The following is a 20,047-nucleotide window of genomic DNA, read 5'->3' on the forward strand; positions in this document are numbered from 1 at the left end:
AAATTACTCAGCTGTACACAATTTGACCATTGGTTTGCAAACTGACTAGAATAAAAAATTTTTAAGGGTCAATTCATCCCTAGAATTCAAACAGAATAAATCATGAAAGTTCTGATATTCTAAAAAACCCCCATTCTGGTCCTTTCTTAGAGGGATGCCTGGGTGGCTTGGTCAGTTAAGTGTCTGACTCTTGCTTTCAGCTCAGGTCATGATTTCATAGGTTGTGGGGCTCTGTGCTCAGCGTGGGGTCTGCTTGACAAATTCTCTCCCTTTGCCCCTCCCCTGACCCATGACTCTAATAATTAAAAAAAATTTTTTTTTCAAAACTAGCATTTCTGATCTCTTATTGTAAGAACAGCTGACTAGAGTTACACAGGAGAGCAAATGTGGTCCTTAAAGACTACAATCATAAATTTCTGAGCCTCTTACCTGTTCTTGCATGTCTGATGTGTATTCTGCTAGGCCTGAGAAGATTAAAAGAAAAAGAGTATAGCAAGATATAAAGAGAGGAACATGCTTTTAAGAATTATTCAATCTAGGGACGCCTGGGTGGCTCAGTTGGTTAAGCGGCTGCCTTCGGCTCAGGTCATGATCCCAGCGTCCTGGGATCGAGTCCCACATCAGGCTCCTTGCTCGGCAGGGAGCCTGCTTCTCCCTCTGCCTCTGCCTGCCTCTCTGTCTGCCTGTGCTCGCTCACTCTCTCTCCCTCTGTCTCTGACAAATAAAAAAAAAAAAAAAGAATTATTCAATCTAGTGGAGAAGGATATGCTCCATCTTACAGTTCAGGCTGATTAACAAGTGAGATACAAAATGTAATGAAATGCGATATGGATAAGAAATCAAGGATTCCTATGGGAGCGAGAAAACTTCACTTTGGGGCATTTTATTGGCCTATATTTTGAACAGTTGGGATTTAGAGAGATAGGACTTGGGGACACTACTTGGGATAGGAGGCCACAGCAGAGACTTGAAGGGAGAAAAGTAAAACAGGATGCACTGGAAAACTGAAGCAGAGAAAGAACAGGAAAAAACTATGTCCAAAGGTAAAATGAAGGGGCGCCTGGGTGGCTCAGTTGGTTAAGCAGCTGCCTTTGGGCTAGGTCATGATCGCAGGGTCCTGGATCAAGCCCTGCTTTGGGTTCCCTGCTCAGCCAGAAGCCTGCTTCTCCCTCTCCCACTCCCGCTCCCCCTGCTTGTGTTCCCTCTCTTGCTGTGTCTCTGTCAAATAAATAAATAAAATCTTTAAAAAAAAAAAAAAAAAGGTAAAATGAAAAGGTTGGCTTTGGAAAGGAAAAAGCACTTTCTTCTTCTGACAAAGAGCCAGGGAGTAAGACTGAAAATACAGATACATTTTGAGATTATAAGGATTAAGAAGGAAATGATCTGCTTAGAGGCAGGAGTAAGCTGAAGGTTTTCCAGAAAAGTGAAAAATTTTGGATTCGGCACTGTAATTTGTCATGTAAAAAAAATAAGAGGAGACACACTCTGGGCCTGGGACAGAGAAGGGGACCACAGGTGGAACTGATGCCACCTTGCAGCACCTGGAGGACACAAGGAAGAATCCATCATCGGAGTCCTGTGCACAGACTCACAAGAACTTAATCTAGGCTCCCATGGGTCCCTCTCAGGAGCATGCTGGGGTGATTCTAGCCTGACAAGCAGTTAAGCTAACCTCAGATAATGGGAAAAGTGTGATCCAGAAACATGACAGCATCATAAGGGCAGTACACAAAATGTTCTTCTGACATCTCGTATCAGTTCTCCAGCAGCCCCATCACAGGGGCTCCATCCTACTGATGTTAATTATCTTATAGGACTATTACAGTTCCAGTAGTTAGGCCATTTCTTTAGTGTGCACTGAGCACTTTCCTATTAATTCTAGAATAAGCTGCTTTTTAACCCTCAATGAACTGACTTATCAAAACATTAGTAAAAAAGAATCATGTTTTAAAGCAGCAGGTCCAGATTTAATAAATCTGGTCAGAGGAAAGGAAAAAAAAGAGCCAGGTAGCAATGAAAGTCAGCAATTTTTTTTTTTTTTTTTTTTAGATTTTATTTATTTATTTGACACACAGAGAAAGAAATCACAAGTAGTCAGAGAGGCAGGAGCAGGCTCTTCGCAGAGCAGAGAGCCCGATGCGGGACTCGATCCCAGGACCCTGAGATCATGACCTGAGCTGAAGGCAGAGGCTTAACCCACTGAGCCACCCAGGCGCCCGAAAGTCAGCAACTCTTAACTGAGAAAGACAGCTAAGGAGAAAGGCCAGGTATGACAAAGGACTAATGGAGCACAAGAAATTCTATGGTCCTCATGAAAGCACTGGAAAAGCAGCTGCCTTGTGGCACATGCCAGACAGGAAGGAAAATGAACTTCAAAGGTCCAAGCAGGGGACGCCTGGGTGGCTCAGTTGGTTAAGCGGCCAAGACCCTGGGATCGAGGCCCACATCAGGTTCCCTGCTCAGCGGGTAGCCTGCTTCTCCCTCTCCCTCTGCCTGCCCCTCTGCCTACTTGTGCTCCATCTCTGTCAAGTAATTAAAAAAAAAAAAAAAAAACTTTAAAAGAAAATTTACAAGTCAAGGGATGCCTGGGTGGTTCAGCCGTTAGGCATCTGCTTTCAGCTCGGGTCATGATCCCGGGGTCCTAGGATTGAGCCCCACATCGGGCTCCCTGCTCGGCGGGAGGCCTGCTTATCCCTCTTCCACTCCCCCTGTTTGTGTTCCCTTTCTCACTGTCTCTGTCAAGTAAATAAATAAAATCTTTAAAAAAAAAAAAAAAAACTTTAAAGAAAACAAAAAAAAAAAAAGAGATCCTTGCACAAAAGGATAATATAACCTAGGTATAGGTACCCAAGAGTACACCACTGCCTCAAAAGCATGAAATTCTATCACATAAGCATCATCACTATTTATCTAAATTTACAGGAGCCATACTTTTATTTAGAGACTTATGTTTCTATTAAATCTGCTACATGAGGGGTGCCTGGGTGGCTCAGTCAGTTAAGTGTCCAACTCTTGATTTCAGCTCAGGTCATGATCTCAGGGTCAGGAGACTGAGCTCCAAGTTGGGCTCCATTCTCAGTGCAGAGTGTGCTTGAGATTCTATCTCCCACTGCCCCTCCCTCTGCTTGTGCTTTCTAAAATAAATAAATAAAATCTTAAAAAAAAAAAAAAAAGGCCACTACATTAATTGTATTAAGTTTTATATAAACACAGGGGTGCCTGGATGTCTCAGTTCGTTAAGCATCCAATTCCTGGTTTTGGCTCAGGTTATGATCTCATGGGTCATGGTATCAAGCCCCATGCTGGCTCTGTGCTCCGCGTGGGGTCTGTAGGGCGATTCTCTCTCCTCCCTCTGCCCTTCTCCCCACCATGTCCACTCTCTCTAAAACAAATAAAATCTTTAAAAACAATTTTTATATAAAAAGAAGTAATCCAATTGTAAACTAGAAGACACTAAGAATACCAAATTCAACATATACAAATTATTTCATCAGCAATTTCATGAGTGCACTATCTCATAGGCTACCATATATTCAATGTTCTTTAGAGAATTCTAACTTTAACATTTTCAAGCCTTCATAAAAATCTATGGAAAGACAAAAAAACAAAAACCTAGAAGACTAAGAGCAGTAGTCCTAGTATATGTGCAAATATGAGGATTCTTGGGACAGATCAGAAAATAAGTGAAAAAAATAGTAATATGAACAAGTTTTTTTTTTATTTTTGTTTTTGAAGTATTTTTGTTCTATATACAAAGAGGTAGCGTAGGGTAGGTATCTTGGACATCTGTAATTAGTAAGGTAGGTCTCTTGGGATGACCCATTCAAGGAAGTTCACTTAGACCAACTTAATGAAGCCCATATTCTTCATGCACTAACAAACATTAGTGGCACATATTAAGGCCATATTTCTTTTCCTTTGAGGCCCTATTTCTGGATCAGATCATGCCAGTTTATGCTGATGAAGGAAGGACAAGAATCCTGGCTGGATTTTTCTTTTCTTTCTTTTTTAGATTATTTATTTATTTGACAGACAAGTAGGCAGAGAGGCAGGCAGAGAAAGAGGAGGAAGCAGGCTCCCTGCTGCACAGAGAGCCTGATACGGGGCTCGATCCCAGGACCCTGGGATCATGACCTGAGCCGAAGGCAGAGGCTTTAACCCATTGAGCCACCCAGGCGCCCCTCTTTTTTTTTTTTTTTTTTTTTAAGTAAGCTCCACCCCTGACACAGGGCTTGAACTCATGACCCTGAGATCAAGAGTTGCACACTCTACTGACTAAGCCAGCCAGGTGCCCCTTGACAATTTGTTTTCTCTAGATGACTCCAGGAAAGTGACCCATCTTGCTCTCTTGGAAGCAATGAAGCAAAGGGTGGACTGAGTTCTTATTATAATTTCTAAGCTGATTGTTTGCTGAAGTACAAAAAAAAAAAAAAAATCCATAGATACTCACTCCTAAAAGGTAGTAACTTACCATTCTCACTGAAAACAAAAGTATTTAAGCCACTACCTAAAAATAAAAAAGTATTTGTAGTCTCAGTGCAAATAGGTTTTAGTGAATGGAAACATGAGCATGACAATAGATAAAGCCATTCCGTGGATATTATTTAAATAAAAGCCAAAATAATATGTTCCATTTCTGATATTAAAGTCCAATTAGGGAGAGGCAGGCTCGGACCAGCCCACCGAGCTGCAGCTGCCCTTCACGCTTCTCATCACTGACACCATGCTGCAGTTCCTGCTTGGATTTACTCTTGGCAATGTGACTGGAATGTATCTGCTCAGAACTATGACATACCAAACCTGGCTTAAAAACTAGAAGAAATTAAAAAGGACTTGGATGCCAAGAAGAAACCCCCTCGCTCATGAGGTGGACTCCAGCACTGCCTTCTGGATATACTGATTCTGCTGTTCTTGAGGGCTTCCTTACCATCTGAACCAAAAGTTTTTGTTTTAAATTCCAGCCTCAACAATTTTCCTGTTAGATCCCGCATTGCCTGAGAGCACAGATGGGGCCACAAGTTAAGAACCACCCTTTTCTGGGGGCACCTGGGTGGCTCAGTGGGTTAAACCTCTGCCTTCGGCTCAGGTCATGATCTCAGGGTCCTGAGATCGAGCCCTGCATCAGGCTCTCTGCCCAGCAGGGAGCTTGCTTGTCCCTCTCTCTGCCTGCCTCTCTGCCTACTTGTGATTTCTCTCTCTCTCTGTCAAATAAATAAATCTTAAAAAAAAAAAAACAAAAAAAAAAAACACCCTTTTCCAACTTCCCCACCTCATCCCTTACACCTTCCAGCCACTTGAGACAGCCTAAGACTGGAATTATAGTGCTAGATTAGTAAATGTGACCTTTAATTGTAGTCTCACCTTTATTCTTTGGAATTTCTACTCTTTTCTAAAGAAAACTCAAGTTTTGTGTAGCTGATCAGACATAAATAATGCTGATTTCACAGTTTAGCAATTATAATGGGTGTTTAAACATTTGGTACTAAACTATGTTGTTTTAAAGTCATTAAAGCTCAGAAGCCAGTTACACCTGAACTATCCATTTATTTTATACTATTGTCAGGCAGCTCCATAATTATTAATTTAATCAGTAAACCAATTTATCACTCATTAACTAAGAAACTATATTCTGAGAACCCTGTCAGGAACTATGGAGTTTAAAAATATGTAATATAATGGCCTTTATCTTCCATAGAATTCATAATCTAGTACGCATGTTTTTCCTTAATTGTGTCTTTGATTTGGCTCTTTTCCCTCAAAAGAATCCTACTTATCAGGGAACCTGGGTGGCTCAGGTCATTATCCCAGGGTCCTGGGATCGAGCCCTGCATTGGGCTCTCTGCTCAGCAGGGAACCTGCTTCCTCTTCTCTCTCTCTCTCTCTCTCTGCCTCTCTGCCTCCTTGTGAACTCTCTATCAAATAAATAAATAAATAAACCTTAAAAAAAAAAGAATCCTACTTCTCTTAGGGGATTACAGGTGCATCTGACATTACATGACAGACATATGACAAGTTGTAAAAGAAATTTTATGCCTCTTCACATTAAAAATGTATTTACATTAAAAAAAAATAGAGTCCAATTTGGATCAAATTAAGTATCACTGACAGAAGTAATAAATACAGTGCAGCAATTAAGCACATGCGCTCTGTAGTCAGGCCAGCCTGCCTTTAAATCCAGTCTCCACCACATTACAGCAGATGAATCTGAGATGCTTGCAAAATGCCAGGCACAAAGTAGATACCAGTCTTATCACCCTCCACCTTCTAATAGCTTGACAATAATCTAAGAGTAATCCCATTTTCATCATTATTCCTAAAGCTATCAACTGAGCTACTGTCCTTTATAAATGTATACACCACACTCAAAGATCTAGTCGCATCTACCTCTGCTCTAATGAAAACAGAAGAAAGAGAAATTTTTGCTCTCCTTAACAGAATTCACCCACAGCAACATAATTTAAAATTAACTCTTGGGTGCCTGGTGTGCAACTCTTGATCTCAGGGTCACGAGTTCGAACCCAATGTTGGCATTAGAGTTAGTTTACTTAAAAAATAAAAGTAAATTAACTCTTCACTTACAGATTCCCACTATTTACTCTTCCGGAAATCACCCCTAGATAATGACAGTAAGAAACAGAAAACATGATTTCACTGTTACCCTGAAAAAGATCAATCCTAAATGCTCGAAGAGGGAGACAGGAGATTTGCCCTGATGCCCCTGGAAAGTGTAAACCTGAGGTAGCAGAGCAGGCAGAGTGGAGAAAGGGAGATAAAACAAGGAGACTATCCAAACAAGCACCTGAATGAGGAGTATAACTTTCTCTGTCTACTCCGTGGAATTTCAGCATTTAGTCTTGAAAACCAAGGGCTTTCCTACTTGCTGGCAAACAAAAAAATTCTCACCAAGATAAAGAGGAGAAAGTATGTCTTCTCATCTCACAGGTACAGAACACCAGATCATATTGATTCACAAAGCTCTCCTCACAAGTGTTATTTATAATTAATAAATCTTTTTAGACTACCAGATTTTGGAAGTTACTGCAATGTCTGCGGGGAAAAAACCCTTTATTTACCCTCTAAAAAAACTCTTAATTTTGCTATCTCACTGTCTAAGTAATTTGTTATTCTCAACCCAGGTATCAGAAGAGTCTAAATACATACGTGCTCTAGTTGTTATGCCAGAGGGGGACCACTGACACTTGCTCTGTCCCCACAAGACCAAAGTCAAAAATATAACCAATAACCTAGAGCTTGAGTGTTAAATTACCTAGTTTTTCTTTAAAAAAAAAAAAAAAAAAAAAAAAAAAATACTGGCCGCTCCCGGGGCAATGGTGGCAATTCACAAAGGGTACAATAAGAAATGTGTCCCTGGGGCATCTGGGTGGCTCAGATGGTTGAGCATGACTTGTGACTTGGGCTCTGGTCATGATCCCAGTGTCCTAGGATCAAGCTCGGATCAAGCCTAGGATCAAGCTCGGCAGGGGGTCTGCTAGCCTCTTTCCCTTTGCTCCTCCCCCAACTCGAGCTTGCTTGTTCTCTTTCTAATAATTAAAATTATTTAAGGAAAAAGAAATGTGTCCCTGGAGCTGTACATCAGAGAGGCTCTGAGGAAGAGGTCCCAGGGAACTGGAGGATAAGAATAGGAGAATTATCACTATAAATCTCTCTATTCTGTTTGAATTTTGACACTTCTAAATGTTATTACTTAGTCACAGGTAATTAAAATTAAAAATTGTAAACCACCTTGGTGACTTGCAAATATCTAATCCTTCCTATTTATCTTAAATTACTAAATCCAACTCTTCTTCCCCAACAAACCTGACTTCAGAAAGTCATCTTAGCATCTCAAATTCTGCATTTTCAATAAAATACCAGCACTCCCACAAATCACTAACCTCCTGAGTTATTTTTATTGTAAGCCTCTTTAAAATGCACAAGATTAACAAAATGAGCTTAGCAGTTATGTGCAGGGTGTCTTAAAACACCGACCAACTACTTTATGTCTGCCTGGAAACAACCAAATACTGAAGAGATCATTGTGCTTTCGTGTATCATCAGTATTCAGTAGGTATTCAATAAATTCTTGAATGATTTGACATGATAGCCATAAAAATAAATCTTTTACCAATTCTGGCAACGCAATTTAATTTACCAAATGGAAAACATTAGGTACAAAATAAGACCATTAGAAAGAGCCCAAGGATGCCTGGGTGGCTCAGTTAAGCTTCTGCCTTTGGCTCACGTCATGATCCCAGGGTACTGGGATCAAGCCTTTGCTCAGTGGGAAGCCTGCTTCTCCCTCTGCCTGCTGCTTCCCTGCTTGTGTGCTCTCTGACAAATAAATTAAAAAAAAAAAATAATAACCTAATTATTGAGAAAGGTAAAATAAAGTACATCTCGTCAGTAAAATATAATGTAATTAAAAATTTAAAACATTGAATATGAAGATAAAACAGCAATGGTAAAAAATGTTTATGATAATATAAGCAGAAGTGGGGAAAAATTGGGGCACAAAACTATATTAGGATTTATGATTTTTTTTTTTAAAAGATTTATGTATTCATTTTAGAGAGAGAGAGAACATGTGCACACAAGTTTGGGGAAAGGCAGAGGGAGAGAATCCTCAAGCAGATTCCCCACTGAGCCGGAAACCCAATGCCAGAACCCGAAGAGGGACTCAATCCTATGGCGTATGAGATTATGACCCGACCTTTAACTGACTGAGCCACCTAGGCACCCTTACAACTATGACCTTAAAAAAAGGACTAATATAAGAGTCCACCATATAAAATGATTCCATTTATATAAAGTTCATGGAGCACCTGGGCAGCTCGTTGGCTAAATACCCAACTCTTGGTTTCAAGCTCAGATCGTATTTCAGGGTCTTGAGATGGAACCCAGCGTCCAGTTCTATGCTTAGAGCAGCTTGCTTCAGATGCTCTTTCCCTTCTCCCTCGGCCCCTCCCCCACCCACATGCACTCTCTCTTAAAATCTTAAAAATAAATAAATAAATGAATAAATAAATAAAATAAAGTTCAAAAACAGGCAAAACTAATCCATAATGTTTGAAGGACATTAATTGCTTCTGAAATGAGGAGGGATAGTAACTAGCAGGAGAACCCAGGAGAGTTACTAGGGATGCTAGTCATGTTGTTTCTTGATCTGTTGTTACACCAAAGTGTTGCTCCACTTTGTAAAAATCCACTGAGCTGCACACTTAGGATTTGTGCTCTTATGGACATTATACTTCACTGAAAAATCTTAAAACTCCTATCTAAAACAAAAGATAAAAATAAAATATACCCAAACACTAATCATATTCAGGTGGCAGGATTATAAAACTTTTTCTTTCATTTCCTGAATTTTAGAGATTTTCGGAAATACATGCTTAGGCACCCTTAAATCCTTTCTAAAATAATTAAGAGTAAGTGCTTCCTATGTACTAGACCTTCTTCAAAATACTTAATGTATTTATATTAAATCATCTACTATTCATAACAACCCTATTAAGAGGTTATTATTATCATTTTAAAAGAAGAAACTACAACACTGAGGTTAAGTAACTTACTCAAGATGACACAGCTAATAACTGGGAGAGCCATAATTTGAACCAAGATACCCAGGCTCTCAAGTTCATGGTTTGAAACACTATCCATCCATCTTCATAATAAAACCTTACTTTTTTTATAGTGGAAAAAAAAAGTAATAAACTAATTTATTCTATCAATCTGAGTCATTACTACTGTACTACTACGTAGGTAGCTCTCTGTGCAGTCGGATGCTAAAATATAGGAGCAAATTTGCATATTAGAGTAAGTGGCATAATCCTGGAGTAATTAGAAGCTACTTAAAGCTTATAGGAGTATACATGAGAAATATACCTCTCTTCTATTCTGTTCTTATCCAGGAGAGGCTGCTTAATCCACTGGTTGACCAGTCTTTGTCCCTGAGGGGTTTTGCATTTATTCAGCAGTGCAGCCAGAGACTGAGAGCCAGTAGTATCTTCAACAGAACCCTAGCAAACAAAAAACAAAGCAGGAAGAATGGCATGCTCATTAGTAAAAACCTTACTGTGCGATGAAAAATAAAGAATTTTAGAAATAAGAACACTAGTATTCTTCAAATACTAAATGAGAAATTTGCACAAAGGTTCCTCTTCCTCAGCTGGGTCACTGTCAGGCTGGATGTCAGTCTATACTGCAGCACCTGAGTATTTTGAATCTACATAGTCAAAGCAGTAGCTTCTTAGATGCCATCCCTTAACCTAGCACTTTCCATTTCCATTCTTTTATGACCTCCAAAGTGTGGTGACCTCACTTTAAATACTGTCCCATTTTGGGACGCCTGGGTGGCGCAGTCAAATGTCTACCTTAAGCTCAGGTCATGATCTCAGGGTCCTGGGACCGAGTCCTGCATCAGGCTCCCTGCTCAGCGGGGAATCTGCTAGAAATTCTGTGTGTCTCTCCCTCTGCCCTGCTTGTGATCATGCTTGTGCGCTCTCTCTCTCTCTCTCTCTCTCATGTAAATAAATAAAAATCTTAAAAAACAAAAGTCCCATTTTGTCATTATAACCCATCTCTGGGGAACTGGGACTAATGGCCAGAAAAAGCCCATTGAAAATCTTGGATAAAGCAAACCAGTGATCACTTGAACATAGCACGTGAGAGGCCCCCAGTTGGGTGGAAGCCTAGCCTATGTCTCACAGTGCTTTAAAATGTATTTATGTGTGTATAAATGCATGATACATATTCACATGTTTTGCCACGGCCATATGTTGACAGCCAACATAACTGGCACACAGGGTCCATTAGAGGAAATGAAACAGTCTTTTTGATGGCTATTAAAGCAAAGTGTGTATAAAGAAATAAACATTTTTTCTAAAAAACAAAAAACCGTCTTCCTAAAATCAAATTTTCAACCATTAATCTGTATTTTCTGTAGTGTATTTTCCATAAACCAAAACCACTTTATAATACTACAGTTCTAGACATAAAACTTCTTGAACTATAATTTTTAAAAAACTGCTATTAATAAAACTAGTCATAAACCCAGGACAAATACTACTTATATAGGTGGCAACTAGCAAAATTTTAAAAACTGCCTATCTATTCTAAATATAATTTTAAAATATTTAAGTTCCTTAACAGTATTCTTCAGTATATAACAAAGGAAACATCTTATAACCATCAAAAAAAAATTTTTTTTAACATTTTGTTTATTTACCTGACAGACAGAGATCACAAACAGGCAGAGAGGCAGGCTGAGAGAGAGAGGGAGAAGCAGGCTCCCCGCTGAGCAGAGAGCTCAATGCGGGGCTCAATCCCAGGACCCTGAGATCACGACCCGAAGCGAAGGCAGAGGCTTAACCCACTGAGCCACCCAGGCGCCCCTACCATTCAATATTTTTTTAATCCATGTGTTTTGTTTGTTTGTTTGTTTTACCTGGAAGAGGTTAAGGGCTCTGACTGCTGCAATATCCAACTTCATGTACTGGCTGAAGTCAAACATAGTCAGTTCAAACTGTCCGAAGTTCGAATCATCTGATAGGAGATCTAAAAACTTGATTACTGCAGACAATGATGAAGCTGCAACCTAAGATGAAGAATTTAAAATAAAAGATTCTATCACTAGAATCCTAGAGATTTTAAAAAAAGAAGGCAAAATGGAAATAAATTCTAAACATGATCATTTTCCTTGGTGTTCCTTCCCAATCTAAATCAAGAAAATGAGAAGAGTTTAAATAAATCTCGCTTAAGATTAGAAAACAACTTTTAGAAAGTGAAAATTTACTTTAACAGTAGCACTATTTACAACACCCGAAAGCAGAAATGACTCAAATGTTTACCAAGTTTGGTATGTTCGCCCCTATGGTATACTGCACAAAAAAGCATATAAGCACCAACAATCCAGGGACACATAACAATATGGATAAATCTCACAAACATAATATTAAACAAAAGAAAACCAGCACAAAAGGCTACAAACTACATGATTCCATTAATATAGACTATTAAAAACAGGCCAAACAAATCTGTGCTGTCAGAGTTGAGAACCAGGGTTATCCTTGGTGGGGTAATGACTAGAAGGAAGCATAAAAAAGGTCCTTGAGGTACTGGTACTATCTTGTCTCATGGATACTGATTATTTGGATATTTGCAATTTATGATTTCAGTTATACACTTATGATATATGCATTTTCCTACACATGTATTTAATAGGAAGTTTCAGGGTACCTGGGTGTTTCAGTCAGTTTAAGTGTCTGACTCTTAATTTTGGCTCAGATCATGATCTCAGGGTCCTGAGATTGGGCTCAGTGGGGTTCTACATGGGATCTGCTTGAGATTCTGCCTTTCTATCTGCCCCTCCCCCCCATAACACCCCTTCTCTAAATAAATGAAATCTTATGAAAGTAAATAAATAAGTTTAAATAAACTGTCTGTTATTACTGTAACATAAGAAGTTTCAGGACATTAAACTGATAGCCCAAAGACAAATCCTACATATTAAAGTATACTTAAGGGCACCTAGGTGGCTCAGTCAGTTAAGCATCTGCCATCAGCTCAGGTCATGATCTCAGGGTCCTGGGATAGAGCCCCGCATTGCACCCACATCACATCACACAGCACACTGCATCTCACTGGGCTCCCAGCTCAGTGGGGATTCTGTTTCTCCCTTGCCCTCTGCCCCTCCCCCATTTGTTCTCTCTCTGTGCCAAATAAATAAATAAAATCTTTAAAAATAATGAAATGGGGCGCCTGGGTGGCTCAGTGGGTTGGGCCTCTGCCTTTGGCTCAAGTCATGATCTCAGGGTCCTGGGATCGAGTTCCACATCGGACTCTCTGCTCAGCGGGGAGCCTGCTTCCCGCCCCATCTCTCTCTCTGCCTACTTGTGATCTCTGTCAAATAAATAAATAAAATCTTTTAAGAAAATTAAAAAAGGGGCGCCTGGGTGGCTCAGTAGGTTAAGCCTCTGCCTTTGGCTCAGGTCATGATCCCAGGGTCCTGGGATCGAGCCCCACATCGGGCTCTCTGCTCTGCAGGGAGCCTGCTTCCTCCTCTCTCTCTCTCTGCCTGCCTCTCTGCCTACTTGTGATCTCTGTCTGTCAAATAAATAAATAAAATCTTAAAAAAAAAAATTAAAAAAAAAAATGAAGTAAAATATACTTGGTATTAGATTGTGAATTGTAATTTATTTTCCCTAATCGAAAACAGTCATCTATGTGTCCTTACCAAACTCTAGCAAATGCCTAGGACTTTCAGAATTTCCTGCAATGTCACCACACAGATAAAAACACTTTTTAATAACCCTAAGAGTTTCTTCATATTTTCAAGAAGTAAGTTTCTAATACCAGTATTACTACTCATACATACTGGCTTCTGATTGTGTCACACACACAAACATTCAAATAATTACTGAGTTTATAAGAATCAAACTATCACACAACAGTAAATCACCACAAAATCCCATATAATCATTAATAGTCCAAGTTCATTCTAGTTCTAAGTCTACTTTCAGAATTCTAAGTCATAAAGCTTGTTCTTTTATTTATTCTTTTTTTAAAAGATTTTATTTATTTGACAGAGAGAAAGATCATAAGTAGGCAGAGAGGCAGGCAGAGAGAGAGGGGGAAGCAGGCTCCTTGCTGAGCAGAGAGCCTAATGTGGGGCTCGATCCCAGGACCCTGAGATCATGACGGGAGCCGAAGGCAGAGGCTTAACCCACTGAGCCACCCAGGTCCCAAGTTTGTTCTTTTTTAAGCATACAATGGAATTTTTCATTTTACTTATCAGGGATCCACCAAATATCATATAAGAGCTTCCAAAATATTTTTAAATACATAAGAATACATCTCAAACCATACCCACCCCAAAGATATGAACAAAGAAACACTTCAACCACTGAAAATCCTGTAAGAAATTACATTATTTCCATATTCATTTTTACCACTAAACATACGTAACTAGTGCCATTCTTTTAGCCTGTTTAAATGTAGTATTTAGGGATGCCTGGGTGGCTCAGTTGGTTAAGCTGCTGCCTTCAGCTCAGGTCATGATCCCGGGGTCCTGGGATTGAGTCCCATGTCAGGCTCCTTGCTCAGCAGGGAGTCTGCTTCTCTCTCTGCCTCTGCCTGCTGCTCTGCCTGCTTGTGTTCTCCCTCTCTCTCTCTCTGACAAATAAATAAATAAAATCTTTTTAAAAAATAAATAAATAAAAATAAATGTAATATTTATTATGCACTACATACTATATTTACTTTCACCCTTATTACTTCCTGATCTTCACAACAATCCTTTAAGATTATCTATTTAACAAACAATGTAACTGCCTCTCAACAGGTGAAGTAATTATAATTAATTGAAGAACCCAGAACTTGTACGTTATAATGCTGCGATAGGTCTTTTTTCCCCACTACAACCACTATACTATCTCGTCCATGTACGAGACAGGATCAGGCTCTTTCCTGTGAAATCAATAAAATTCTTTCTTGTCCCCAAAGACATATGTGTATAAATATAATGTGATTATATTTAAGATTGTTTTAATTTTTCTAGTCATTTCCTTAAGTTTTTCACAAGCTTCCTCACAGTAAAAATAAAAACTTAGTATCAATGATCCATAGTTTAGACTGAGAGATGAAACAAGTAGCCTTCTAAAAGTCATGATTATAATTTATACAATTTATATGTAAGAGCAAATTTGTATTTTAATCCACATACCTGATTCTCCATTTCTGGCAAGACAGCACTATTCACCTGCTCTCCCTTTTTGCCTTTCAACAACCGGTTGAGGTCCTGATAGATATCTTTTGTCAAAAAGTCAGCTCTTTTTCTTTCTGTGATCAGAATTCCTCCTCTCTGAATAACCTATTTTACAAGAAATAATTTAAATTACTTCAAGAAAAGGATTTTTTTAAAGAGATTTTATTTATTTATTTGACAGACAGAGATCACAAGTAGGCAGAGAGGCAGGCAGAGAGAGAGGAGGAAGCAGGCTCCCCGCTGAGCAGAGAGCCCAATGCAGAGCTCGATCCCAGGACCCTGGGATCATGACCTGAGCCGAAGGCAGAGCTTTAACCCACTGAGCCACCCAGGCACCCCAAGAAAAGGATTTTAAAAATGAGAAAAAACTATATACCACAAGTACAGTAACAACAGCTTAACCAATTATTAGCCCACATTAAATTTTTATATAATGTGCAAGATATTGGTAATTTATAAACATGTACTTTTAAAATCTATAAACTAAATTTCCATGACAATTTAAAATTATTTTCACATAAAGCTTTCAAAAAATAGTCCCAACAGTAAAAACTCTTAACAAAATAAACACCTGTGGAAAGTTGCTTAAATACTAATCTATGCTAACTATGCCCATCATAGTTTTACTCTTTCCCAAGCAGTTCCTATGGCATTTGAAGCCCACAAAAAGAAAAAAGAACTCTTAGGAGACACGACATCCTTTAAATACCTAAATAAAGCATACACTTACCCAAACAATACAATCAGAATTTTTTAAAAAGACTCAGAGAGACTAAAAGTAGGGGCGCCTGGATGGCTCATTGGGTTAAAGCCTCTGCTTTCAGCTCAGGTCATGATCCCAGGGTCCTGGGATTGAGCCCCACATCGGGTTCTCTGATCAGCAGGGAACCTGTTTCCTCCTCTCTCTGACTGCCTCTCTGCCTACTTGTAATCTCTGTCAAATAAATAAATAAAATCTTAAAAAAAAAAAGAGACTAAAATTTCCACTTGAACTATCAAAAAATAACCCTGAAGCTTTACATCTTACTTATTTGATAAACCCATGCTACATATAGTAATAAACTGTTTTTTTTTTTTTTTTAAATGGACCTAAATCACCTTCCCCACCCCACAACTGTGAAAGCATTCCTTTTCATCAGTTGTGATCCCCTTAAGATGACATTCTGTTACTCTTTTAGGAAGGAAAGGAGGAGAGGGGAAATGATCTGAAGTAGAACAAGTCTTCAACAAGAAACAGCCTGTTGTAGTGTCCTCAAAGATACAAAGTTTCTATGAAAGATAAACATCAAGATTATCCTGAAAATACCTTACTGTACTTAGATAAAAAAAGTTGAGTTCTGAATTATTTTTTTCTTTAAATAAAGTTGTCTGTTATGTTAATGAGTCTTTCCTAGGCTTAGATTCTCCTCCATCACTAACTTGATTCCCTTACCTGCCTCAGTTTTCCCATGTCTCCAGCAGTCTCTCCTCCTGGCAGAACACATTCCTTTGGTCCAATCTGAATCAGAAGAGCCTCCAAATTGGAGAACTGATCATTATCAGGGAACTCACAAAGTCCTAGCTTCCTCTGTATGGAGTCAACATACCCAACTCCAACCTGTCTTTGGCCATCAACTGTAGACATTTTAATACCCACAACACCAATGGAAGCTGACATATCATTGTTACCAAAGAGAATGTCTTCAAACTGCGAAAGATTGCCTGGAGAAGCCTGAACAAAAATAAAGAAAAATTTTCAGAACTGTTGAATGTACTTAAAATTTTACTAGCGAACAAGCATTACCCAACCTTGACCAATTTCATTAACAAAATGTTCTCTTAAAAAAACTGTTTATAACAATATATTCTAATTATTATTATCTCATTTTCTATAAAGTATCCTCCCTATTTTTTCCAATTATTTTCAAGACATTTGATCATATCTAAAAATAAACTTATCAGAACAGATTTTCAGGGCACCTGGGTGGCTCAGTGGGTTAAAGCCTCTGCCTTCGGCTCAGGTCGTGATCCCAGGGTCCTGGGATTGAGCCCTACGTCAGGCTCTCTGCTCAGCGGGAAGCCTGCTTCCCCTCCTCTCTCTCTGCCTGCCTCTCTGCCTACCTGTGATCTCTGTCAAATAAATAAATAAATAAAATTTTTTAAAAAAGAACAAATTTTCAATTTGAAACCCCACACCTGGATTACACACACGATCATTTAGGTGTCCAAAGTTCCTGAAGGTTTTTATCAGTATGATCATGATAAAATTTATTTTTTTTACAATATGAATCTAAATTATCTTATAACTATGGATTGTTGATTAAAATCTGGATCAAAAATCAAATGGAGGGGGGCACTTGGCTGGCTCAGTCAGAAGAGCATGGGACTCTTGATCTCAGGGTCATGAGTCTGAGTCCCATGTTGGGTAGAGATGACTTAATCTTTATTTTTATTTTTTGAAGATTTTATTTATTTATTCAACAGACAGAGATCACGAGTAGGCAGAGAGGCAGGCAGAGAGAGAGGGGGAAACAGGCTCCCTGCTGAGCAGAGAGCCCGATGTGGGGCTCAATACCACGATCCTGGGATCATGACCTGAGCCGAAGGCCAAGGCTTTAACCCACTGATTCACCCAGGCGCCCCGACTTAGAATCTTTAAAAAAATATACATATATTTTATTTATTAGTATTTTTTAAAGGTAGGCTCCATGGCCATATGGGGTTTGAACTCACGATCCTGAGGATCAAGAGTCACATGCTGTACCAAAAGAGCCAGCCAGGCACTCTTTAAAAATTTTTAAAAAAATGAAATGGAGAAAGCATCTTGCATTCAAATTCTAAAAGCACTGATTCAATTACAAAATGAAAACATCATATTTTTACATATATACATATGTATTTATGTATATACATATATATTTTACATATATATATACACATATATACTTTGGATTTGTACAGATTATGAAGCACACCTTTAAAAAAGTCTCTGAAGAGAACTAGTAGCTAATAAAATTGTGTTCTTGAGTGTCCTTGAAAATGATAAAGACTGGTAATCTGTGAACTAGATGGTATCCAAGGTCTTTTCCTGCTCTGAACATACCACTGAGAACATGCAAAAGAAATCAATCATAGAAATCAACTATTTTAAATATCACTAACACTTTATTATAGACTCAATAAGCTAAAAAATGTAACGATAAATCAGTTTATGCAGTTTTAGATCTGAAAATGTCAGGATGAAGATACCACCTTTTTAATCTGATAAAGATATATATTTGAAAAAACATCCCCCTGACCTAAAAGGTAGGCATTAAGAATTCATCTTTAAGGAAGTGGATATAGTATAGCATAGTAAGGTGTGATGGGCTGATAATCATGGTAATCTCTTGTACACTTAGGAGTCCACATTTTGGTGTTAACTAATTGAGCTCTATGAAGAATGAAATAGAAAACATCTCTTTGTGGTGATGTTTTCTATTTTCTATTAAAATCTTTCAAGACCTAGGCTAAAACTCTAAGTAAAAGCCCCACTGTTCTCAGGAAAACACCAATGAAAATCCCCAGGGAACTTTATAATGTAGAATGCTATATTCTCCCAGATATTATCTTCAGTAAATGTCTACATTTACAAAGGCTGGCAGGGGGACGAGGACACACTATGAAACAAGAATTGAACAAAATTATGTTTGGGGTAGTACCAAGATCAAATGTTAAAGGATTCTATTAAACCTCACAAGGAAAAAAAAAATCACAGGACTTCCAAGTTGGAAAGCATCCAAAAAAACCTTCTAATTTTACTGTATATGGAGAAACAGATACAGGAGAAGGTTGGGAAATTTGCCAAGGACACCCAGAGAGACAAGAGAAGAAAATAAAGAATATATGCTGACTATAAGCCCAGAGCACGGTCACCCTTATCACACATTTATTCCCTTTCAAGAATAAATCTTGCTCCCCAACAACATTCTACCATTAATTTATTCCAGTATTTATTTAGAACCTACTCCCCACAGGCACTGCAGTTGAACAACCAAAAACAGGACCTTAGAGACTAACAACCAAGGTAATCATTATAGGAAACAAAACAGTACTATCTCCATGAATGTATAAAATACACACGTCAATAAGCCTTTCTAGGAACACCAAGGAACAGGATTACCATTAAACAAAGTTCCTGACTTATAAAAAATTATACATTTAATGGAAGAGAAAAGCATATAGAAAGATACAAAGACATTACAAATGTATACAAATGAGGGGATCCTGGCTGGCACTGACTCAATCTCGGGATTGTAAATTCAAACTCCACGCTGGAGTAGGAATTACTTTAAATAAATAAATAAATAAATAAATAAATAAAGTTTTAAAAAAGAGAAAATTTGAGAAAGAAAGGGAGGGCACACACGTGGGTGGCTGATCCTGTTAAGCTTGGGACTTGACTTCCACTCATATAAAGATATCAAGGTAGCCTGGGGCTCCATGTTCAGCAGGTTGTCTGCTTGAGATTCTTTCTCTCTGCCTCCTCCCTAATTTGCTCTTGAGCATTTTCCCAAATAAATCATTAAAAAAAAAAAAAAAATTAAAATAGGGTGCTTGCTTGGCTCAGTCTGTTAAGTATCCTACTTGGTTTCAGCTCAGGTCATGACCTCAGGGTCCTAGGATGGAGCCCTGCATTAGGCTCCATGCTCAGTGTGGAATCATCTTGAGACTGTCTCTCTCTCTGCCCCTCCTACTCACAACTGTGTCTCTCTCTCAAATAAATAGAATCTTAAAAAATAATAATAAAAATTATAAAAATCTTTAAAAAGTGTATAAATGAGGTATTTGGGATACAGTTAATCTGTGTGATACTACTTTTTTTTTTTTTAAAGATTTTATTTATTTACCTGACAGAGAGAGATCACAAGTAGACAGAGAGGCAGGCAGAGAGAGAGAGAGAGAGAGAGAGAGAGAGAAGGAAGCAGGCCCCCCGCTGAGCAGAGAGCCCGATGCGGGACTCGATCCCAGGACCCTGAGATCATGACCTGAGCCGAAGGCAGCGGCTTAACCCACTGAGCCACCCAGGCGCCCCTGTGTGATACTACTTTAAAAACAATAAAATCAGATCTTCATTTAATGCTGGTATTCAATTTTAAATAAAATCTATTTTCTTATTTAGGTTTCAGGGATTGTGACAAAGCTTCAAGTATTCATACTCCTAATAAGGATTTACTGTATTTCTAAACTGCTATTAAACCATGATTTTAAAAACCACATGCTAAAGAATATTTCTCAAAGCATTTTATCACAACCTGATTAAAATAT

At 38.6% G+C, this 20,047-nt stretch overlaps 1 protein-coding gene and 1 pseudogene across 1 annotated transcript in view; one reads left to right on the forward strand and one right to left on the reverse strand.

Annotated features, from left to right (window-relative positions):
* MSH2 (mutS homolog 2) overlaps positions 1-20,047 on the reverse strand; it is a 77,168-nt gene that overhangs the window by 48,872 nt on the left and 8,249 nt on the right. The window contains exons 3-6 of the mRNA XM_032877848.1: positions 16,194-16,472; positions 14,720-14,866; positions 11,444-11,593; positions 9,883-10,016 (exon numbers count right to left, since the gene is read on the reverse strand). Coding sequence (XP_032733739.1) covers positions 9,883-10,016; positions 11,444-11,593; positions 14,720-14,866; positions 16,194-16,472 — 710 coding nt within the window. The remainder of the gene's footprint in view (positions 1-9,882; positions 10,017-11,443; positions 11,594-14,719; positions 14,867-16,193; positions 16,473-20,047) is intronic.
* On the forward strand, positions 4,724-5,027 carry LOC116879532 (annotated as a pseudogene).

This window comes from Lontra canadensis, unplaced genomic scaffold, assembly GCF_010015895.1.
Source record: "Lontra canadensis isolate GAN:19392208 unplaced genomic scaffold, GSC_riverotter_1.0 scaffold61, whole genome shotgun sequence".
NCBI classification, from domain to species: domain Eukaryota; kingdom Metazoa; phylum Chordata; class Mammalia; order Carnivora; family Mustelidae; genus Lontra; species Lontra canadensis.